At 39.2% G+C, this 25,030-nt stretch overlaps 1 protein-coding gene across 1 annotated transcript; it reads left to right on the top strand.

Annotated features, from left to right (window-relative positions):
- The first annotated feature begins 1,097 nt into the window (after positions 1–1,097).
- On the top strand, positions 1,098–23,621 carry ophn1 (oligophrenin 1). The gene is made up of 24 exons (XM_068716380.1): positions 1,098–1,773; positions 3,074–3,169; positions 3,648–3,709; positions 4,990–5,061; positions 6,329–6,430; positions 6,544–6,654; positions 6,782–6,886; positions 6,984–7,113; positions 7,236–7,336; positions 7,493–7,584; positions 8,849–8,927; positions 11,828–11,861; positions 12,034–12,096; positions 12,752–12,826; positions 13,759–13,843; positions 14,188–14,246; positions 15,238–15,343; positions 15,487–15,646; positions 16,362–16,509; positions 17,129–17,437; positions 18,547–18,694; positions 20,023–20,073; positions 22,258–22,306; positions 22,439–23,621. Exons 1-24 carry the CDS (start codon positions 1,620–1,622, stop codon positions 22,442–22,444), a joined length of 2,397 nt encoding a protein of 798 aa, XP_068572481.1. The 5' UTR covers positions 1,098–1,619; the 3' UTR covers positions 22,445–23,621.
- The last annotated feature ends 1,409 nt before the right edge of the window (positions 23,622–25,030 follow it).

The following is a 25,030-nucleotide window of genomic DNA, read 5'->3' as shown; positions in this document are numbered from 1 at the left end:
AGTTTACAATACTATTGTTTTTATGTGATGGCAAATTTTTACATTAATGTTTCCAATGTGTAACTTTAAATTATTGCCGTATTACTTTAGTTGTTTCCTGTAAGTCTGATGACGTTGCCTATGACCACACCAGTGATATCATGGTGCTTATTCTTATATGTAGGAACACACCCAGTCACATTCAGGTGTGACCTGTCTCATTGTGGAATAATCACATTCTTGTGATATGTTCAGGGCCCCGCACATTAATGACTAAGTGTCCATGCAGGTGTGTCTGTATCATAAGATGCTTTGATATTAAAACCATGTTCCTCCAACACACAGTGCTACCGTAGCTTTCATCAAAGGTCTTTAAATATATGAGCAAGTTGAACCTTTATTTCACGTAATCAGGAAAGTCCACATTCACACGGTGAGCTGCTCATTATAACCAGAGCCTGATCTATTGTTCACTGCAGCAGTTGAGGATTAAGAGCTCAAGAGCACCTAACTGTATTCTGTTTCTGGTCATAAACCTACTTCTCTAACCTTGTTGTTCACAACCTTTCAGGTTTGTGATCTCGTAAAACGAAGCAATGTCTTCTTGCAACAACTAGTTGTGACCAATTCAACCAAAAAGTGCCATTCCCCCTTTGTTATAATAATGTTATCAAGTAATTTACAGGGGGAAAAAGCTAAGATTACTAGAAAGTCTGGAAAATTGTAAATATTTTTTATGTTTCAGAATTACAAAGAAAAAAAGTCTTTTATTTTTAATTTTTTAAATCCTCAGATTTATTTCTCAAAACTTTGGGGATAGATAGATAGATAGATAGATAGATAGATAGATAGATAGATAGATAGATAGATAGATGCACATTTATTTATTTATAATATGTCTAATAACTGGACTATTGTTTTTTTCTTAATTTTCCTAGTTTGGCCATTTATTCCCGACAGCACATGAACGCAGCACCGTGAACACAAGTACAACAACTGTGCAGCAGCCCCTTTAAGAACCTCCTGGGTGTGGAAAAGGGGAAGTTTTCAGCGAGTCCGTAGCCAGATGGTTACGTCCCATTCAGCTTTGAGTTACCCCTCTTTGTAAAGCTGTGGGACTTAAAGGATGTGTATGACACCTCAGTTTGAGAATATGCATTCACCAATGCGTATTCAGTGATTATTTATAGCGCGCGACTAACTTTAAAAATCAAATTTGACTTCAAACCAAGCTAAAGGACGGATGAGGTTTGAGGAAAGTGTGAAATATTTCGGAAACGAACGCGTCCAAATGAATTCTAGCCGCTCTTCTAATCGCGACACCGCAACAAGGAAAAAGTGGTAAAGAGGACCAGGATACAACTATATTACCGTTTCGATAGCGCGTCAGAGGAAGAAAAGAGGGAAGTAAATACAACACCGTGCCCCGTCACTGTTTCGTGCACTTCACACTAGACCAGCGGCTGCTGCAGGCTCCCACGGACACCATGGCTTCTGCTCCTGTGACCAGATGAGAGAGTGTGGAGTCGCTTCGACTGAGCAGCAATGACCAGTGAGCGGTAGACGAGCGTAGGCTGCGTGGCTCACGAGAACTAACTCAGTGGCTTTATTGTCTGACCCCCCCCCCGGTCGTCCAGAAGATGGGGCATCCTCCTCTGGAGTTCAGTGAGTGCTATCTGGACAGCCCGGACTTCAGGGAGACTCTCAAGTGTTATGAATTGGAGCTGGAGAGGACGAGCAAATTCCTCAAAGAGTTGATAAAAGACGGCAACAGCGTAATCACTGCGATCAGAGGTAAGGATCCTGAAATGCGATCTCTCTCGTTTTGTTTTGTTACATATTGCATGTGAATACAGTGGCATGATGAAGCTTGGGATCAGCATCAGTGGGGCCTTTTTTTTAATTAAGGGCCCCACAGGATCAGTGTGGGTGGGACAGGCTCATTCAGGGAGGTGCTAGTGCTCCCCTGGGAAAGGACCAAACAGCCCCCTCTGAAAGGCCACGGATCATGGTGCAGATGTGCAGCATGAGAGGCTCAGTTTGGTTTCCCAAAACAACGCAACAGCTGCCTTCTTGTGTTGCGCCCCCCCCCCCACACCTCTACTCTACTGCGTGATGTTGTCTGTCATCAGTCCCACTGGTAGTATGGACCACAGCCAGTGACAGAAGGCAGTAGATGTGTTTATTTGGGTCAGCGTGGCACCCGTGAAGGCGAGCACTGTTGTTGTTGTTGTTGTTGTTGTTGTTGTTGTTGTTGTTGTTGTTTGACATGCCAAGTAACCATTGTGCCCTCCAAATCAGCAGTGACCAGCTTTTCACCTCGCAAACAGAAACGGTCATTGTAGGCGTGGTGAGGGTTCTGCTTTATATTCAGTCCACAGAATAGCCAGAGGGTCACGAGTGCTTGGTGTTGGGGTTAGCTGCACCAAGAGTTATTCATTGAAAGTCACATATTTACCTCAAGTCCTGATGATCTGGACTCTCTGCTCATGTACTGTAGAAGTTATTTTTTCTCTCCAGCAGTAAGTGCTGTGAAATAGGCTGCATGTGTTCTGCAGTGCACTTTGTCAACAATAAAAGCTTTTTTATAAAAAGGTGCTATTTAAGCAAGAATACAAAATAAACTAAATACATTGATGGGGGGAAAAGAAAACATGTCAAATGATGGAAAGTTGAAAACTATTGTGGGATTTAAGGAGGAATTTAGAGTATGGTACTAGGTATGGTAGCCAAGTTCCTCTGGCAAAAAGCCCGACAGCATTGATCTGACAGATTGTTTTTGCTTTGATAATAAAACCCAGACAAAGCAGGGATAAAATGTTATTATATATTATAGAACGCATCCTTTCTGCTGCTGATCTGATAAAAACCTGCCAAGGATATATTTAATACTTTGGACTTTCCTAGCAGAGAAAGAAAAATAGAAAAGCACCGTGGCAATAATCCTGGACTGCACTTAAATCTTATGAGAACTGTATTTTATTTGGAGGATAAAGAGAATGGTCGGCTATATTCTTGTGTAACGTAGTTGCGACAGAGGCATTTGTAACTCAATTCAGATGTTTTAAAAAGGAGTACATGTTCTTTTTTACAGGCTATTCTCTGGCAGTACAGAAGTTTTCCCAGACTCTCAGCATCTTCCAGTTTGACGTCATCGGGGACTCCCTGACAGATGATGAAATTAATATTAGTAAGATGATGCTACTTTGTGTTTACTGACTTTTCAAAATCATTAACTGACTTTTAGACAACTTGCAAGAGACATCATGCCATATTCCAGCAGGTTTTTCTGTATGTATTCTGTACTAATACCATGTGGATAAATACACATTTTACATTAGAATTAGCAAAAAGACTGCTTCACCTCAGTGGAGAGGAACATTTTTGGCAGCCACTTGTTGATTCCTCACAACTTAAATGTGAGGAATCAGGAAATCAAATGGTTTGGAAAAACTTAAGCATCAGAGATTAATGACAACTGTGTATACAAAAAAAATATATATCTGGATAAATTATCATCATAAAGTTTATTCTAATGCATTTGTTAACACTGAAACAAGCCTGTTTCTTTTTTAATCTTTCCCGTTGCATTTCCTGCTTTGGACACTTAAGATAAGAATGTGCAATGTCTTTATTCCGGTCATCATGTTTGTGTTTTTCCCCTCCAGCTCAGTCGTTCCAGGAGTTTGCCGGACTCCTGCAGGAAGTAGAGCACGACAGGATGATGCTGGTGGGTTATCAACTTCCTCCACACTGACTCTGCATCCCATTTAAACCCTCATTATATATTAGAAGCTACACCAACATATCCAGCACTAAAGATTAGACCACTAGAAAGGAAACGTTTGTCACATTCGGTTACAGATAACTAACTTCCTGTTTGTTATGATGCAAATTCAACACTTTTTTTTTGTCTTTGTTAGTTGAAATGTGCTATAATGAGATGCATGCACAATGCTGTGGCCGAGTTTCCCTCTCGGGTTTCTTGTTCCCTTTTTGTAAATGTTTCTGATGCTGTTATTTCACACATTTATTATACTGTAACTACTGAATATTTGAAAGTGCTGCTGTTGTTTTTTTTAAAGCTATTTGCTTTATTTTCATAATTTAGTTACTCACAAGTTTTCCCACATCTTTCCTTATTAACCAAGCCAGATAAACTCAGACGCAAACTAACCGTCTTTGGCCATGTCCACACTACTCCGTTTCCATTTGAAAACGCATATGTTTTGCTACGTTTACACTGAGCGTCCACACTACACCAGAGTTTTCAAGCACCGAAAACTCCGGAGTTTGGAAACGCTCCCGAGGACGGATAAGTTTGAAAACTCCGAAGTTTGGAAACGCTCCCGAGGACGGATAAGTTTGAAAACTCCGAAGTTTGGAAACGCTCCCGAGGACGGATACGTTTGAAAACTCCGAAGTTTGGAAACGCTCCCGAGGACGGATAGGTTTGAAAACTCCGGGGTTGCCTCTTCGTGTGGACGGTCGTAAACGCATAAGTTTGGAAACGATGACGTAGACGCCCGCGTTTGTTACTTCATTGGTTCTCTGTCAGCCACGACGTGTCCGTCCCTGATTCGTCACGCCCCTATCACGTGACCCTTTCCCGTAAAATCACAAACAACGGTAGCCTTGATTACCGATCGACTACCAGGTTAATTCAACATGGACAACTAATTACAGGTGTTGCTGACCACGTTGTCTTTACTAGCAGCTATTGAGTCATGACAGTAGGCGCAGCAGTTCCAGTTAGACTGGCTGTTCTGGATACGAATCTAATTTATAAACCGGAAGTCATCTGGTAAATTGTGCTGACAATGGTGTGGAGGAGCAGCATTGTTATGGAAGTTCACATTCACACTCTTTCAACATGTTTGGTGTTTATCTACAAATATAGCGTGTTAAAGAGTGTGTCCTACTTAAGGCAATACATTATGTGTGTGTGTAAGTGTTTTTTGCATGTGGAATTGAACCGCAGTAACGGCCACTCCATGTTTGCCCGTCCAGGTTCAGAACGCCTCCGATCTGCTCATCAAGCCGTTGGAGAAGTTCAGAAAGGAGCAAATAGGAGTTACAAAAGTAAGTTCATCTGCTCTGCAAGTGAAATGTGACAAAAGTAATCAGTTCTTAAGTCAGCACTGCAAAGCACTGTTCTGGTGTTGCTATGCATGAAAAGTCAAATCCTTATACAACATTATGCATAGTATATATATATATATATATATATATAATGATTTCCTGAGGTGCTTACAGACCAGACAGGCTGTTATGAGCTACTTCCTCAAATCTATTTACGAGTGTATGTATGAAACATCTGTTAACAACACTAACATTTACGTCTCTTCGTCTTCCTCAATTTGTAAAAGCATTTTGTTGAAAGCAGTGTTTGTAGTTGAGAACAGCTCATGTTTTTCTAAGGTGACCCCCCTGTGTGCTACTCCACCAATGTTTTATTCTGCCTTTAAAGTCATCAGGATTCTCTGTGGGATATCACCGTGATTATTCAGACTGACATTTGAGTTTTCTTTTTTTCTGGTTGTGCTCTGGTGATCAGAAGAGTGTTGTTTTTCCCCCCTCAGTGTATTTATTAACCAGCCGCTCTCTGTTATTCTTGTTGCTGTGCTGATTTAAAACGCAAGCAGAACTGAGTGATGGATGAAATATACAGGTACCACATGACTTGGAAAACGAATGCGTATTAAAAACTTGTTTTAAAAAACAATCTAATTCAATCCTATCTAAAGATGTATTGCGATTGTTCCAGTTCAGAATAATGATAATAAAACAAATAACTGTTCATTTCAATAATACTAATAATGTACTGGTTAAGAAATCTGTGTTATCTCAAGAAGAGAAAAATGGGTATTGTGTCCTTTACAAGGAGAAAGTACATGTGAGTAAACAATGTTCTAGAAACAGTGAAAGTGGTCAAAATAAAATGTACTAGATCAACCCCCAACCTACTTTGTCTGACCCCCACCGCCCTATCAGATGAACTCAAGTACTTAATCAGCTTACTAATATATTAGTATGATACTACTATTTATTTTTGTTAGATCAAATCAGTATTTCCATTTTTTTTCTTCCTCCAAATACCCCCTGGTTGGAAATAACTGACCTATATTAGCCTATTGCAAATGTGTCGGTATCAGCGTATTATTTATCAGAAGCAGAAGTCTGCCCACCACCACGTTACATATGATGTAAATTTAAAGAAATCTTGATAGTTCTAGTTTCCAAGAGCAGCTCATAATTTGAATGAGGGATCCAAATTTATAAACACTATGTATTTTATTTAGACTTTGCTAGATAATTTATTATTTTTTTTATTTAATCTGTCCTGCAGGAAAAGAAAAAGAAGTTTGAGAAGGAGAGTGAAAAATATCACTCCCAGGTAGACAAACACCTGAATCTCTCTGCAAAGAAGAAAGAGAGTCAACTTCAAGAGGTGGAGTACGACAAGTATTCATCTGTTGTGTAGTGAAACGTGGAACTGAGAGCGACAAAAAAGTCACCGTTTCAAATTTCCTTTCCTTTCCTTTTTTATATTCTTTACAACAGGCCGACGAACTCCTTGACAAAGAGCGGGTGAACTTCTATGAATCTTCAGTGGATTACGTGTACCAGATCCATCAGGTGCAGGACAGGAAGAAGTTTGACGTGGTGGAGCCGGTGAGTGCTGCTTGTGGTCTCCCACTCTTCCTCTTTGCTGTAACAAGAGATCGAGGAAATTTATATTAGAATAGAAGAACTCGATGATGGATATCTATAGCATGTAATTCACGCTTTGGTTGGACAGGTGCTGGCGTTTCTGCACAGCGTTCTAACGCTCAACAACCTGACTGTGGAGATGACTCATGACTTTATGCCTTACAAGCAAGAACTGCAGCTCAGCTTGCAGAACGTGAGTGGTGCGAACGAACGACGCCGTTGGTGAGATTTGATATCTTCTTAATCGGATGTCGATAAGATTCTAAAGTGCTGTCCGGTTTCGCCTGCAGACAAGAAACCACTACGAGAGCACTCGCGAGGAGATGGAGGAGCTGATGAAACGAATGAAACACCCATCTCAGATCTGTAAAATGCACAGTTTTTTGCCCACGGAGGGCTATCTGTACTGTCAGGAGAAGTGTACGTGTGCAAGATGTCTATACAGAAGCATGGTACTTGTACACGCTCTTGCTGGAATTCACTCTGACTAAACCCTTTCCTTTTTTCTTTCTTTTTTGTTTGTTTCTTTTTTGTCCCAACAGGGGCTTTGGGTGTGTCGTGGGTCAAATATTATTGCAAGTATCACAAGGAGGGGAGACAGCTGGTCATGGTGCCTTGCGAGCAGAAGCCTACAACTAAACAGGTGCTTCACTGAGAAGGAAATAAATTGTTACAACAAATCCAACACTCATTGCCACAGACCAACATGCTCTGACATCTTCAGCACCTGTAGCCAGTTTATATCCTCAGACTGCTACCAACTTTCTCTCTCTCTCTCTCTCTCTCTCTCTCGCTGCAGGGCACTACGCAGCTGACACTGAAATCCTGCATCCGCCGGAAGACAGAGTCCATCGACAAGCGCTTTTGCTTTGACGTGGAAACTCACGAGAGGTTAGCGCAAACAAATCTGCGACACTGGGAGATGAGGCAACAACGGGAGCCTTGTGGGATAAACGGGTTCAGGCGGGCGAGGTGAACAGGTGGCTCACAAGGACAGAGCGTGAGGGCTAAATGGACTGTAGCCCAAACAATCCCTAAGCGACGGGCACGGGCTGGAAACAGATGGAGAACTCTGTAATTTAAGTCAGGGGAAAGAACACAACAAGTTCATATTTATATAAGCGGGCCATTCAGCACAGCATGCATTTTAATAGACACTTGAGCCATAGGCTGCTCCGTTACATTCGGGTTTCTTGAAATATGTGGAAATACTGTCGACAGGGTGTCTTTAAAGGTTTAAAAGCTGCTTGAATTATTCATGAAGTGCTCGAAAGTGTCTCTGAATGTCAAGCAACTAATTTGTGTCAGTGTACGAGCTGAACATCAACACGACGAGGAGTAGGCTGTTTGATAAACTGCAGGTGGCAGTGCTGTCTAGTGTAGAAGACTAAGTTGTTGGCTCAAGATGTTTTAAGGCCAGCCGGAATGTCCCTGAAAAGGTCCTAGTGCAGCTTCCCGACCCCTTCCTAGAAGGTGTTGACAGAGGGCTTATATATTCCTCTGCTCTTAATATCTCGGGTCATTTGTTAGCTGAACTTGTCTTCATCCCAGTTTGCACAACGCCACCATACGAGTGTTTGATTGGCTGTTTCAGGTGTCCCATTCAGGCGTACTGACATACAAGAAAAGAGGGAAATCTCTAACACCGTAGCCACGTGGCTCCTACAGATATCAGGGTTAGCTGTCGATAGAAAAGTTATTTTTATAAGACTTTTTAAGGTTGTCACAGTTGTACACTGATTTATAATTATACACGGATTAGTGCAGTTGGCAGCCTTAAACTTGTAGCACATTTGTCTTAGTTAACAATTGATCCAGTCGCCTATAAGCTGTAAAATTTGGCACCAGATTTTGTTGCTTCTGCAGAAAACAGATTGCAACAATTGACTCTCATCAACTCTTGACGCTCGTCTCATTCGTCTCCATTTGCTGCCTCCATCATCACCGCGTTGCAGTTAATCAGTGACTTCAACGACTGACGCTTACAGTACTTCATCTTGTGCTGTTCTTGTTATTTTGTCCACTCTGAAAAATGCGTAAGAGCTCTGAAAACAAAATGTTCACAATGGTTGGAAAATGCAGCCGAACAAAGTGTGACTGAATAATTTAATTGCAGCCTTTGCCTCTTTAATGGCATTTGTTACTGTTTCCATAGAAACACACCCGTCACTTTCCAAGCTCTTTCGGAGGCGGACAGGAAGTTGTGGATGGAGGCCATGGATGGAAAAGAGCCTGTGAGTTAATTTCTCATCTCATTTTGGATTATTCTTCTCCTAGACATCATTTCTGTCAATACTGCTTCACTGCCAAAAATATGTGCAATGCAATATGGAGTCTGCTACTACGGGGAGACATGGCCACTGGTTATTGTGGTGACACATAAAACTCCCAACGCCAGTTTCCATTGCCAATCTGGATTGCAGAGTCTATCCAACCTGTTTTAAATTCAACCTCCTTAAAGGCTGGCAGGTAGTTACATTTCCATTTTAAATCTTTGAGGGAAGACGCTACAGTTATCAAGATGAATGTCATTTGCAGCTTCTTAATTTAATTGCACCTAATTAAATGTTTTACATTCACAATATCAGCTTCTGAAAATCCTGATTACTGAGGTACTGTGCTGTTTTAAATAATATGTTTTTTTTGCTATTGAATTCATCATGTAAGGGACATAACAGCTCACATGGGACATTTCTTAAGGTGATCTCATTATGGCTTCTCTATTCCAGACGTGTGAGATGGTATGAAGCCTGTTAGGCCCATTATACCACCAGTGTGCAGTTAATGGTGGCACCTGGTTCGTCTTAATGGCCCCACACAGCACGGCTGAGTTCACACTATCAATGATTTCTCTTTTTGCTCTTATAATCATGTTTGAGTGTTAATTGAAACCTCTTTATAAAAGCAGCCAAACTTTGCTGCTCCCACGGTCTGTCTCTGTATTCAGCAATTTTGAGGCGAGGATGTACTAAATAGCCTTACTCGCAAGATTTACGATGGAGCCGATTCCTCTTTTGGTTGTAAACTCTGCTCTTTCTGCGCTCTCTGCAGTCCTTCTCGTGTTAGATGGTTTAGGTTTAAAAAGGTGGCTGTCGCGTGAGTTGTGGACACAACAAATAGACCGTGACTGCCAGAGGATGTGAAAATAACAGAAGGCACACTTTTCAGCGCCCTTTCTTCCTGTGCAACTTCCCCAATAACTTCTGTATATCGTGCACATTTCACAAGAGCTTTTCCACCAATTCTGCCCAAATATTGTCAAGCAAAGATGCAATGCACTGCACTGCTGCCAGGTCGACTCTGGACACGAATCAACTCTGGTGCTCTGTTAGAATAATCTCTTCTTCCACAGTCGACTTTATTACACCCTGAATGCCCTTTAGCCTTTTGAACGGCTGACATATAAGATGCAGTTTTATGGACGCTTTATATTTGCTCACGTGGGCCTGATACTGCAGCATGTTGATGCATATGCTTATGTGTTTCAACATGTTTCTGTACAACTGCATCTTTTGAACCTTCCTCTTACTCTGCGGTCTCAATATTAGGAGTGTGACGATTTTCTTGCACTTTTAATGCAGAGTGTTAATCTAGTAATCCCTATCATTTAACAATAACTGACTTGGAGTAGATACTAGAGCTGAAGTGATCAACAAAAGTAATCAGCAATTTTAAAAGTAATTTTTCCAGCTGAAAAAAAGCTGAATATTCATTCCAGCTCTTCAAATGTGAGGGTTTGCTGCAGTTCCTTGTTATTTATGATAGGCAACTGTTTTAATGATGTCACCTAGGGTTCTGGCAAATTGTGATTGTTAATTTCTCACTATCTTCTGACATTTTATTGACAAAACAATTGACCAATTAATCAAGATTTATATCTGTAGATTTAAGAGATAAAACAAAAATAATGGTCTGTTGCACATTGACGATAATTGTAGCGTTTTTTTGCCCATAATAAACCTCCTCAGGAGCTCTGGAAACAAAAACAGGCTGACGCTGGGCTCCAGGCAGCCAGCTGGTCCATTAGTCTCTTTTTTGGAAAACTTTGGTTGACATGCATGACCCGTGTGTGCCAGTATGGCAAATGTTGTGTAATACTACACTTGCAGATCACTTAGAGGCCCATTTTTGTGCACTTTCCAGTGGAACTTCTTACAAGTTTAAAAAAAAAGTATTTGGCATTAAAAGTGTTGGACAAAGAGAGAACGCCTGCACGTTCCTCTCTAAACGTGCCTAAGCAAGAGGACATTTTGGCAATTTTTTTTCTTACGGTAATCATTCAAACATTGGAAAGAAACTGACTTTTCACTGCCAGTAATCCCTTTCTCTGATGGTAGCCTCATAATGTTTGCATGTATAGATCAGATTTGTCAGTTTTAAAGCATGGCTTCCATGTGATCTTATTTTTTTAATTAAAGAAACACCTGTTAGATTTTGACAGATTTTGAGTGATTTCCTCCCAAAACAAAGCAGAGAGTGATGTAGAAGTTGTTCTATTCTCAGGCGTAAATCAATAACACGGCGTGATGGGGATATTTCACACTTCAGCCGCCTGTGACAACAAGTACTCGTCCTTGCTTAGGAGACCTTAAACAAGACTCCACTTTACTGTTTCCAGCTGCTCTGTAGCTGGCCCTGGCCTCTGACAGCCATTAGTGGGGACAGCATTGAAAGAAATTTGGAGAAGAATAAGACAAAGCTTTGATTAAAAAAATACTTTGAGTTGGATGTGTTGGCTGTGACTTAAAGCTTTTCTAAATTACTCCTAAGAGAACAGAATTATTTTAATTTTGTTTGTTTTTGAATCAGGAATCTGTCTTGTTTTCCATCAGTTAACAAGACACACATTCTGTTTCTCTCTGTTTCCACTGTTATTATTTTCATGCAATTTGAATCTGCTCGTAAGGTAAACTTAAACTGGAAAACTGGGCTAATAGTCCCGTAAACTACCCGGGAAGCTATCACTATAACTAGCCAAGTTGGATTTTAGTGAAGCAGCTTTGTGTCCTCCTGCCGTCCTCAAGTCTCTCTCTCATTTTCTAAAAAACACATTGTGTTCATTAATCGTGTTGTGAGGCCAGTCTTCCATATGTTTCCTCAATTTCATTTTCACTTTTTTTTTTTTGCATTTCAGATCTATCATTCCCCAATTCACAATCAAGCTGAAAGTAAGTCCTCAAGGTCTTATGTTGCGGTGTTGATGTAATGAAGTGTAGACAGACACAGTAACACTTTGATGTGTTACTGAGTTCATCTGTGTTCATGTTTTAACAATTAGAAGATTTCTCTTAAAATTATTGTTTGCTGTTAAATCTTTTCATCTTTTTTTTACTTCTACAGTGGAACTGAATGAAATTGGATTCAAGTTTGTGCGAAAGTGCATCAACTACATTGAAACAAAAGGTAAAGGGTCCTGATCGAGGTTTATTCCAGCTGTCTTTAGCTCTGTTAGTTTACTTACTTTCCCTGAAGGGGGCGTAGTTGAGTCATATGTTAAATGTTGATGCCAAGCCGGCAGGCTCCTCTCAGAGAACAAATGTTTGAGTCACAATACTAGTAGTCTGAAATAGTGGTCTATTTTAGATTGTACAGAAGTTTAACCGTCTTTATGCCACACATTTAATGTCTGTCAGATTTTTTTTTTTTTTTTAAGGATACATTGTTTTATTAGTATTTCTTTATCAAAAGCCCTCCATGCATGCTAAAACATAGAAGCCCAATAACTCAAACCTGTCCCGAGGGACGATGCAACTTTATAATTCTACAGTCGCAAAATGTTTCGCCAGAAGGGGGAATCGTCTTACAAGAAACAAACAAGCACTCAAGCCATAAGCATGTAATTCGACTTATGATCCAAGCATGGCACATTTTTCTGTCTCTAACTAAATGGTTAAATGAAGCGTGCACAATCAGGAAAGAACATCTGTAGCTTAATTCTGGCTCCTGCAGCCTCTGAAGAGAAGCATGTGGTGCATTTCCACTGCCCTGTATTTGTCCAGATTACACTCCCCTTTTTTCAATTTTCTTTTTACCTCCCTCTCCCTCTCGTCTTTTCCAGGAGTCACACAAGAAGGAGTGTACAGAACTGTTGGCAGCAACATCCAAGTGCAGAAGCTATTAAATGCCTTCTTTGGTAAGAAAATAAGCCCGTGAACATGTTTTACATCTGTCCATTCGCTGTGTCTCTTTGATTGGGCTCGTCTTCAATCGTAAAAAACTGCAGGTTCTGTGAAGGTGGTCTGTATGAATGACGAGGAAATATCAGCAGGTCGCTGACTCGCAGTGTTCATACTCTGGAGGGCTCTGCCTTAAAGCGGCTCTATATTATATTTGTATACAATCAAATTAATATGCATTAAAAAGTGTGGTTTGTAGTGGCAAACCCACAAAGAATTATCGCCCATTTCTGCTTTGACCTTCAGCTCAACTTTGCTTTATAGAGTCTTTCAACTCATTGCTTTGATTTACAACTTCAAATCCTTGAACCTGCCCAGCACCAAACAAGCTGGTGAACGTAGTGGAGCATTAACAAGCTAAAGAGCCAGATATTTCCCTCAGTGGTTTAGTTGGTAGGGACCAAAAACAGACTAAAAGGAGAATAAGAAATGGATTTATTTTAATCAAGTGGACACAAAAACAAATCCAAATGAATGCTGATGTTGCACACACACATTCGCCGGATCAATGACGTTACACCTTGTTTCTGCTGCCCTTTGAGTGGCCAAGAATACATTTAAATTACATTTATTTTTACTTTACTTTCACAGAAGATATTTTACTCAGGAGCACATTAATAGCATCAACACTTATTTCCACCACACATTTTCCTTCTGTGATGTGCCTTATTTCCTTCTTTAAAAAAAACTAATTTTTGCAATTGCTATGTGTCTAGTGAAATCCTGGCCACATATTGCTTATTATTATTTAATTATGGCTAGCACATGCCACAACTAGCCAGGTACTTTGATCAATTAAGGTACTAATCACAGGTGGATGTCAGTGTTGTTTACATGGAATTGAACATAATGACTTTACATTGTTTGTTTTTGATTTGCTTTTTCATAGACCCCACAAACCCAGGAGATGTGGATCTCCAGAGCAGCGACTGGGACGTTAAAACCATCACAAGTGCACTGAAGTTTTATCTAAGGTATGTTTGCCTGTGAGTAGATGCATGTGAGCAGGAGACACAAAGTTAATATGTGGAAAATACTGAAAGACACTGTGTAGCTCCAGATCTACGGCTGTTTATGACTGACATTGTTTTAATTATCAAATCTGTACGTCTGCTCTCTATTTTATGTTAGATAAGCCTACATTAAATACATACAACTATAATATAATAATAAATAAATGATTGAAAACATTTTACTTGATGAAGAGTCTCATTTGTAACTTTGCAGAATTCTTCCTAGAGTTTCCTCTGTTTGACGTGTTGAGTTATATTGCACTGCGGCCTTGCACTTGTTTACGAGTGTGTGTATTTATCTGCAGGAGCTTGTCTGAACCGCTGATGACCTACAGTCTACACAGAGACCTCATGTGTGCTGCAAGTAAGATGTGTTTTAGACATTATCCAGCGCAAAGATTAAGGAGTTTTGTTTGCATGTTCATGTTTTATCTGTCTAATTTTTTTAATCTCACCTCTCGGCTCTCCACCTAAGGCTAAAATATGTGTCACAGTCACACTGGAGTTTCACTCAAAATCTAATCTTCTTGATGAAATCAAAGGAATGAGGAAGGTTGAAACTTGGTTATGTGATTTCGCAAAAAACTTGCCCTCACCTGTCCCCACCACAATCGTGAAAATATTTTGCATCATGCTTATTCATGTTCTACTTAAAATACCAAAAGGCTTCATGCTTTCTATTTGCAAAGATGATAAGAAATATAAACCGACGCGTGCATGGAACATGCTGTTTGTATATACTTGTAGTTTAAATGTTGTACTTTCTCGGTTTTAACAATATGTTACAATTAAATGACGCAGTTTCCTGAACAGTCTGTTGGCTTGTATAATCTATTAAGTACAGGATAGAAACATTTTTACAGATTTCAGATGATCTTTTCCAGATAGTTTGGGGAGTTATTATCAATTTGCCATGTGTCTTGCTTATCTTTACACCTGTGTTACCATGGATAAGCATTGCCTGGATGGCAGGTACAAAAGAGGCATCGGTAAATCAATGCCTTGCAGGCTGCAGGTTCAGCAGTTTAACAGGCGGCACTACGTCAGTCTGGAAGCAATAAAAGTGCTCTGCTTATTTATATCTGTCACACGACGTCATCGTAAAACAGAGAAAACAATGAGTTTAATAGCATCAGCCTCATTCTGTCAGGATGTTACAGTGAGACAACTTGTGGCTTTAGTTTCCTGGAAATGTCATTCAGTATTTGAATAGTGGCTCTTAATTAAACAGCCTGAGTTTGTTTTTGAGACGTTTTTTACTATCTCATGCCATTGTAGTGTATGGCTGGGTCCTATTCTATATTGTTTCTTTTGATTTATGTCTACAGATACTTTGTGTTGTCTTTGCATAACAGAGTCAGACAATCTGGACTTTCGACTGAGTGAGATTCATTCCCTTTCCCACAAACTACCAGAGAAGAATCGGGAGATGGTGGAGATGCTTATTAAACACCTGGTCAAGTAAGTTCTAGCATACAATTTTTGTATTTTCCCACACAACCTCTTGCTCACTGTCACAAACGATCTGAGATAATTTGTCACTGCCCGGTGTTAACAGTTAAATCACTCTATTTTATTCAACCCAACTTGATGTTTGTTAACAGCGTGTGCAGTCACAGTGAAGAAAATCGAATGACGCCTTCAAACATGGCGGTTATCTTTGGTCCCACACTCATGAGAGCCAAGGAGGAGACGGTGGCGGCCATGTTGGATATCAAGTTCCAAAATATTGTCGTTGAGATTCTGATTGAGGACTTCAAAAAGGTACGTTTTCAAAGAATGTAAAAGACCATCAAGCAATATCATTTTTCGTAACTTAAAATTTTTAATTTTTTTTTTAAATGCTCTTATGCTTTGCCGAGATTAAGATGAGAAAATTGACACCGCTCGTTAATTACAGTACATTTCAGTCTACCACCAGCAGCTGGCTAACTTAGCTTAGCACAATGACTGGAAATGAGTGGAAAAAAACTCGGCTGGCTGGTAACAAAATCTGCCTACCAGCACCTCTAAGGCTCACTAATCGCCATGTTTAGTCTTTTTTGTTTAATCCATACCAAAAACAACAACAGGGAGTTGAATTTTTTTTTTGGCCCGACTGTATGAAGTTACTGGTCTTAGTAAATAACCCTCGGTAAAATTCCAAATTGACGTTTTCACATGTTAGTTTGTATGTCTATGAAACAAGATACAACAATACCACTGGTCTGAGCCAACATAGAGGATGTTGATCTTCTCGCGGAAGAAGGAGAATAAGTGTATTTAATAAATTGTTGAACTATGTAATGCTTCTTTATGTGATTTTGTGCAGCAGAAGCATTTGTTTGCCATAGAAGTCACTAAATCACTGATTTCATTTTTGTACCGAGTCCTTACGTTAAGATTAATTAAGCAGTAATTTGTCTATTTTCATTTATTCAGTTACAGGCTGTAACGTAGTGTAATCAAAGTGTTACTTTAACTTTTCTTGTGACTACAGATCTTCAGTTATATGCCAGAGGACAGCACTTCCCCACCAGTCCCTCCTCCGCGGATCACCCCAAGAAAGAGGCAACCAATCACAATCTCCAAGCGGCCGCCTCGTGTTTATCAAGCTCTTATTCCCGACCTCTTCCAGCACACAGAGAGTAATTATGTCAAATCAAAATCTATTTGTTCCTTGTCTTTATTCCTTTTTTCTTATTCTCCATTGTTAATATTAAATTCCTCTGGTGCTATTTTTATTTCAAGTACAAATAAACTAAACCACTCTACTTTTTAGTCTTCTTTTTCAAGGCCTCTGGCTAAGTCATGTAATTTTCTGTGTGTTTGAACACCTCATTAATTGGGTGTGTCTCAATGCTCTCACTGGCAGAGAGATTTGGAGCACCTGCAGCTTGTCCTCCCTGCGTTGGTTTAATATTTAACGATTCCTAACTTACTTCTTGTATAGTCAAATAACCAACCCTGTATAATTAATCCAAAGATTTATTTTCTGAAACCACTGAAGCACTGTGGTTGTGTAACAAAGATTTTTACATTCAATTACATTGTATTGTTATGTGACCTTCAGTACATGTTTTGCTGTGCTTTGCATGTTTGTCTTTCTTGCACACTGAAGACAATTATTTCTTAGAGAAAAACATTTACATTTGACTGAGGACGGAAGTTACTGTCTCAGATAGGAATAACAATGTTTATCAGTTGAGTCCACTCCAAGCAGTCAAGTACCTTGCATTCATCGGTTATGTTCTTTCTTTGCAACAGATGGCCAGAACGACAGCTCTGCCGTGGACGGGGAAGTCTCAACGAACCCTGTTCCCCTGCAGCGGACAAAACCAGTAAGCGTTCCTCCACTCGTTCCAAGAGAACCTCCTCCAAGATTAGCATTGATGCCCAGACCATCTAACCGTCAGGAAAGACACTTAGACTCTGACACTGGCAAGATAGACGACACAAGGCAAAGGCCAGATTCTTCTTCGGCGGCAAATGGGGAGTCTGGAGTCTATGTGAGCAGAGTACCATCCTTCCAGAGCAGAAGACAACCTCCCAAAGGCTCACCAGCCAACAGAGAAGGTATAATAAATCCTGTGTTTATGTGGGGGAAATTCCTTCCATGATATTATTTTCTTTAACTGACAAAACTATATTTCCTTCAGGTTTTATGGGATTTCAAAATAAATGAACACAAAGGGATGTAGTGTAATGTAGAAAACAAAGTTGTGATTAGTAATCAGATATGTTAGGCATGGAAACTGAACATCGTCAGCCAGCTCTTAAAAATAGTCTGCTTGTTTTAAATTTGTCATGTGGCAGCATCCAGTCCTGTTGATGTGTTTTAATGCCTCTGCGCCGGCAATAGACATCCAGAGGCATTAGGTTTTCGAGTTATCTGTCAATCTATCGCCTTGAGGGAATTTCTTCTAATTTTGGCACACACATCCACTTGGACTCAAAAATGAAGTGATACGATTTTGGTCATTTGGTCTTTTTGTCCATAACTTGAGAATTCATGTACTAATTATGACAATTTCACACAAATGTCTAATGGAATAAAATGATGAAGTGAAGACATTTTGGACAGACATGGATGTAAACTGTAACTTGACTGGTTGGAGGAGGCATACAACCGTGAGGCAGTAATTCTAGTTTATTGTTGTAATAGTAGTGTCAGTTGAATTGCTTTATGAAATGGGCTGCAACATGTCCACCTGCTGTATCCACGCTTTACAAATTTGCCTCGGAAGATGTTAGTCATCTGTTAATGGTTTTCTCCATTTTAATTTATCTTTAAACAAATAGGTTTTGTTTTAGCTTGTTTCAATTTAACAATGTTATTAAGAAATCGCTAATCAATGGAAAATCAAATGAGTTATCCAAGCATTTATGGTGGATGGATGATGAAGCAGTCGCTGTTCAGAGCTTCGTTGCAGACATAAAGCCTTTGCTGATTTGTTTGTTTTCTTGTTGTTGAGTTATTTGCCCAATAAAGTAGGTATCTTATGTTCTAACTCTCAGCAAGTCATTGCAGAGATATTTTGTTATTATAGAAGACCTATATCATAGTGAAAGTTGAAATGGGTTTCCTAACCTTTTAAGTCATCACAGCCTTTGGTCTTAATTTTGCCATTTACAATTGTATTACAAAGATTTGTAATTCTATATTATTGTTCTATGTCTTTCAGGAGATTCTGATGGTCTGACCAGAACAAGGTCCACAGAGAAACCTGCCATTTGTAGACCACCTGTCAGGCCTCCTGAACCCCCCTCCAGATACCCCACTCCACAAAAGACCCTGAGTGCAGCCAGCGGCGAGGGCACAGCCACGTCCTAGTAAGTGCTCTTCTGTATAACAAAAGTCTGTCGCCTCCTTTTTTGAGACACTGGTCAAGAGGTACAAGAAAAACTTAAGAAAAACCTTGAAATGGATTCCAGATGTGCAGAATCGGCAACCCTTAAGGCATTAGTAGTTTCGATGATCAAAACTGTCATCCCAAAGATTAGATAAAAGACCATAATCAATATTATTATATTAACAATGGACTGTGTATGGGTCGCTTGTAGTGATGAAATTATCACCTGATTCTGAAGTTTACTTCAGCTCTATGAAGAATTTTAGCATCTTTTCAGCATCTTTTCAGCTCACCTAGCTGGTGAATGTACATTAAATTGCTAAATTGCTGAACTCTGCAATTTAGCAACTTACATTAACATATTTCCCTCAGGTAATATGAAGTAGAGACCAAAAACAGAGCTAAAAGGTTGTGAATATTGGACTTCAATACATCAGGTGGCCAAAAACACTACTCAAAATAAATGCTAATGTCACTAATAACACTAATAATGTGCTGTTTGTTAAGAAGTTCACCATATCAATTTAAAAAGGTGCCAATGTGTCAAAAAAAACAACTGGTTATAAGTTCAAGATTAATAATTTTGTTATCTTGAAATGACAAAGTTGTTTTCTCATGGTAATGTATTAATGACACTTGTTATATTGGAAGGCCTTTTTTAACCAGAAAACCTCTTTGTTATCTTGAGATAAAGAGCTAATTAACTTGATCTTGGGGACATTTTGACTTACAGGAAAAGCACACGTGTAACTTATAATATTAACAATGGCTCTGTTCCTCTGTTCCATTAAGTGTCTCAGTAAGCGGTTCCCGTGAGCCAGCGTGCACAACCTCAGAGAACTGGAGCACCTACAATACATTACAATTATTTAGCTGACGCTTTTATCCAAAGTGACTTACAATAAGAGCGTTCAACCATGTGGGTACTACAAGAAGAGCAAGAATCATACAAGTACATCAACTTCATTAAATATGCTGATCTACATCAAACTGCTACATACAACAGGAGACAATAGGAGATAGAGAAAGAGGTGAGTGTGTTTTCATTGGCTAAGGTGGATTCTGAATAGATGAGTCTTCAGTCTTTCACCTACATGGCTTGCAGCCAAGGCTTAGTTTTCGTAGATAAGTACCACACAAATGGAACACCCAAAAATCGGTGGGAACCGTACAGGCAGGTAGTGGAGTATAAAAAGCGCAGTCTACCGAATGATACTGTTGGATCACAAAAGGATCTGGAATCTCCCCGATGAGATGAATCATATGTTTATCTATAACACCAACATGTTTTGTTTTTCTTTTCTGCAGTGTTGCCTCTAAAACCAAGTTTTTTGAGAATGCCTCCAGGCACGTTGGCAGGTATGTAAAAGCTTATATTTTTGTATGTGCTCCTGTCTGTCCTTTTCTTTAGTTCAGTACACTGATCAGACACTAATGTTTTTACAGTCCTGTAGATGACAGTTAATAAAAACCAAACTGAAGATTAAAGTTACACTCTTCCTTCTGATGACGTAAATATGGAAGTGGAAACATGTCTCCTCTTTTATGATTTGCTTGGATGGTCCAAGTTGAGGTCCTTGCTGCCCTCCCTGCACACGCAGTGATGAAGGCTGTAAATGAAAAATGCCTGAGTGGGAAGAGTTTATCAAATAGAGTTTATCTTTGTCTACATTGTATTCTATCAATGTTACATACAGACATACAAAGTTGTCTTTTGGCCTTTTGGAAAGAAGAAGCACAGTGAAGCACATTGGGACTCACAGTGATTATTGTCCCACACAGCTGTGTAATATGAATATTGTGTAGATATATTTAGATCTCACAATTAGTTGGTAGCCTCTGAAGATTACAGGTGGTTAGAAAAACAAGATAAATCAATTACTTTCTCGTTCCTCTTTATTAGACTCATCACACAGCGTGAGATGCAATGAAACTGCAACGTTGCTGTTATCACACATATGGGCTTTAAATTATAATCCAGAACACTTTTTGTCAAAATCAGCAAATTTCTACTCATGTTCTGAGTAGAAATTGGCAACATGAGCCACGGAGGAAAGCCTGTTCTGTTCCATTTTATCACATCTGTTGGTCTTCATGTGCTTCAAACGTGTTGTGGCCGCGGATACAGCCTCATGCACACCATTGCCAGTCAAAGAAGTATTTAGCAGCTGTACAGGAGTCATTCCTTGGACTTTTTGTGAACAGTATAATCCCATGAAATTAAACTTTAATCTAATCGGATCAGATAATTCATATCTACCCAGGCTCGTTAATTTATTCTTATAGAACATTATACCCAACATTATTCTTTTCCTCTCATCTCTCACAGGGGTGTGGTGGCGGGTCTCCTTATCAGTTTTAGTTCATTACTTTTCTGTTGAAAACGATCATTAAAAACCGTCAAACTGCTCTCGCTGATTGGTAAAGTACACATGGTGTCTCTGACGCACACAGCACATGGGCCGATGTCCATTGTCTTGGTTTGAAGAAGAGGAAACAGCTGTTTGTGGAATCCATGCTCTACAAAGGATGCCTTTTATTTATTTATATTTCCCTGTTTACCGTTAAATGTGCTTTGTGCGCGCTGATAAGCAGCCACGCCACACAGTCTGTCCTTTTCGTACCACGCTGAAATGTTTTGCCTCTTCCGATGGGTAAGATCCGGCAGGTCACGTGGCGTTTAGTCAGTAGTGACCATATCATGGGTGACCGTGGAGAGCAGGGCCACCCTTCAATCAGAGGGTCAGCGGTTCGATCCCCGGTTCCTGCTCCACTAGTCTCATGTCAATGTGTCCTTGAGCAAGACACTTAACCCCAAAATTGCTCCCGTAGCTGTGTGTACGGTGTATAGATACTGAATTGTAAGTCGCTTTGGATAAAAGCGTCTGCTAAATGACTGTAATGTAATGTAATCTTGACCTGCACTTATGGAGATATCTCCATGGACCTGCATTTCCTGCATTCATGAAGGTATTTTTTTTTTACGAGCAAGTGGCAAAAAGAGGAAACTATACTATTATGACTACTGGAGGCTAAATCCTGAGACATATTATGAATGATGAACATTGAAACAAATACAATTCTTTAAAGAATTAATTTTGAATATGAAGAAATCAATATATAAAATTATCATATAATCTCAACATTTCTTTTTACCTTTGGTGTGGGAGTGAGACGGACGGTAAATCTATTGATAGATTACATTTGATAAATTAAAAATACAGTAGCCTACACAAATAAAATTCATCAGGATATCGCAATGAAGTGTCTTCTTTCCATTAGGTGGCTAGAAGGCAGGCAGGAGAAGGGGATCGCATGAATATGCTACCAATATCCCATTTTTACACAAATGCACCCAAAAAACAATATTATACCTCTAATCATAAAAATAATGATGAAAAACACACATTTGGAAACCAGCTTTTTCTTTCTTTGTGTTATTATTTATTTGGGTGTTGAGTTAAGATAGCAACTATGTTTCTCCAGAAAATCGAAAATGGATTTGTAATTCTTTTTCTTCTTTTTTTCTCTCTGCTAATTTAGTCCACCTGCCTCTCCGTCATTATCAACAGTGACAAATGTAAAAAAAGAGGTGAGATTTACTGTGATTGTGACAGCATTTAACAGCATTAAAATACTGAATACATTGAGAGTCGACCTGTATAATGAAGTGAGACGTGATTTCTCTGTTTTAATTTGTCTATTTCCATGCTTGTTTCCTCAGAATTAAAGTTAAGGAGTCTTGGACAACATCATGTGACCTCTACATGTGCTGTTGGGTGCTGATGAAGCTGGAGGGAGTCATTGTCAATGATCTTAGCGGATAGACTGAAGAAGTGGCTCCCCATATATCATAATAAATATATTTGATTCCATTTTACTTTTAATGGTAAGAATGATGTTGTAAGGGAACACGTTAGCAGATGGACTTTTGAATGGGCTTTCAAAATAGGCTAATTGTCTCAGTGTTTGATCATTATTCCAAAGTTGAGATGGAGTAACGGTACTATTTCCCCCCTTGTTTCATGCCAGTTGACAATTTTGTCAACTAATATTACAATATTTAGATATTTTACTGTGTTAACAAGTTTGAATGGCCAATTTTATTGGAGGCAACAAACTGCCATAACTGGTTATAACAGATTACTTAGACATCTTGTCTACACTCTTAATACTTGTTTTTAAATTGTAAAATAGATCTCCCAAAGACGACTAATTCATTAAATAGAGTTAATCATTATTAATTTGAAAACGTGAAATATTAGTCTTAACTTCTAGATTGTATAATGAACCATGTAAGGGTCTGTGAACGAGCTGGATGAAGCCAATTCATGAAGCAAGTTACATCTATGGAATAATTATTTCTGTGGAAGCTGTTTTAGTTGGTCCGTTCAAAAATAAATTTTAGATCAAAATTGAATTTGACAAAACGTGTCATTCAGCGATGAGTCAATTTTTAAGAGGCATTACAGAAAAGTATTTTGCTCCCCAGTGTCAGCCTGTATTCCAGTCAGTGTGGTTAGAATTTACATGATGAATATAATGCTAATGTTAGTTTGATAGGGAGTTATTAAAACTAGATTCACCTGTGGACATTCCCTCACTTCTGACCTTGGTGTCGATCCCTCCTTACTTCATGTCGGTAGGTCAGGTTGCACAGGAGAGTCCTAGAAGTTTACCTGAATTTGTTGCACCTCAAATAAATTGGTGGGATTACCAAAACGGGTCAAGTTAACCGATTGTTACAATAGTTTGTGAAGATAACGCTCCAGTGTTTTGTTTTATTTCTTTGTTTTCAAAATAGTTATGTTAATTTTACGCTTTTGTTTGATAACCCAACTTGATAATTCTGGTTGTTGTCTTGTTGGATTTGTTTTCAAAAAATAAAATAAAAGTTGTTAACATGCCTCATGAAAATATTGTTGTGTTATTGCATGGTGTTATAGTCCCATCTCTCCTCAGTCAGTGAGCGAATGTTTGGAATGAGTCATTATTTTATTATTCTTAATTTAGCACAAGGAAAATGTAAACAATACAGGAAATTAATCAAAGATGAATGATAGAATTCATTCAACAGTGGTGGAAATTATGCTTCGACAATAAACAACAGAGGTACCATTAAACTGAAAATTGTATGCCTCCAGCAACCAGTCATGTTGCAGTTTACATCCATGTCTGTCAAAAATGTCATCACTTTATTTTATTAGACATTTGTTCTTATAACAGAAATGTGCTTAAATATAATTTTACATTTTTGTAACTGCATGTACAATATTGTTACACTTGAATAAACAATAATCAAATGCAGATACAGTTATTTAACAATATGTTAGGGAGTAGCTCCATTTATACAGTCTTACAGTTACAACCGGCCCTTTGAGGGCAACCATAACGCTGATGTGGCCCAGAGTGAAAATGAGTTTGACACCCCTGATCTAATCCTTGAATCCAGACGCTTTTGAAGAAGATCCTGAGAAATTGCGTTCACGATAGCGGCCCGGACATCGACGGCCTGACGACCCGAAAACATAAACGCCTCTGTCCCAGCGACAAAAATCCCAAATTACCGAAGTCATTACGATTCATACTGAGAGGAACATGAATATGCGTACTAAATTCACCATGGCAACACAAATGTCAACCTGCTGGAGGCGTCACCGGAAAAATCAATGGATCAGGAAAGTCGAGATGGCTTTACTCTGTGGTGACGAGGTTTAGTTGGTCCATTCAATAGTTGTTGTTCAGTCGGGACCACAGACATTGCCGTCCCCAGAGCACATGCTGATAGCATTACAAGTCTCCAGTGTCTCTATTCAGCCCATCCCCTGTGGCCTTGAATACAACAGGCTGCCTTTGACAAGCAAAATAAATCATCATTTGTCATATTTCCATGAGGTTTTATCTATATTCACTTCAAATATCCTTTCTCAACAGGAAATGCGTACAATTGAAGGGGCAAGATATTCTTAAAATGCAGTGGTGGGCCGTTGGGGCCTTCAAGGCCTCCTCTGCTGGCCTAAACAGAATCACAAAGTTATAGATATTTTATAATTTAATAATTTTTCATAAATACACTGCATGTATTATAATTTTCTACAAATATTTTTCCCATTATCTTATTTTCTCATTGCACAGCTACTGTCTTCTTCTGTTTCTCTGTTTCCAGCCTGCAGGCTGCTTCCAGCACAGCTTGTTTTAATTGGACCCTAGCCTTATTTTTAGGCCCTCAGCTCGAAAATATCATACCCATACGATAATGAGTGTAGCGTTGCAACTGTAAGGACTATTTTAATACTTTTGGTATTAAAATAACCCT

Source organism: Cebidichthys violaceus, unplaced genomic scaffold, assembly GCF_023349555.1.
Source record: "Cebidichthys violaceus isolate CVI_PGR_0920_01 unplaced genomic scaffold, fCebVio1.0.p SCAF_20, whole genome shotgun sequence".
Taxonomy (NCBI): domain Eukaryota; kingdom Metazoa; phylum Chordata; class Actinopteri; order Perciformes; family Stichaeidae; genus Cebidichthys; species Cebidichthys violaceus.
Note: the sequence above shows the minus strand (reverse complement) of the source record. Positions and strands in the feature narration are given on the sequence as shown.

Bases quoted from the DNA above. Each gene is read 5' to 3' on its own strand.
- ophn1 (XM_068716380.1), top strand. From the start codon at position 1,620: ATGGGGCATCCTCCTCTGGAGTTCAGTGAGTGCTATCTGGACAGCCCG. The intron at 6,655-6,781 runs GTGAGTGCTGCT...TTGGTTGGACAG, and splicing joins AGTTTGACGTGGTGGAGCCG to GTGCTGGCGTTTCTGCACAG. The intron at 16,510-17,128 runs GTAATTATGTCA...TCTTTGCAACAG, and splicing joins CCTCTTCCAGCACACAGAGA to ATGGCCAGAACGACAGCTCT.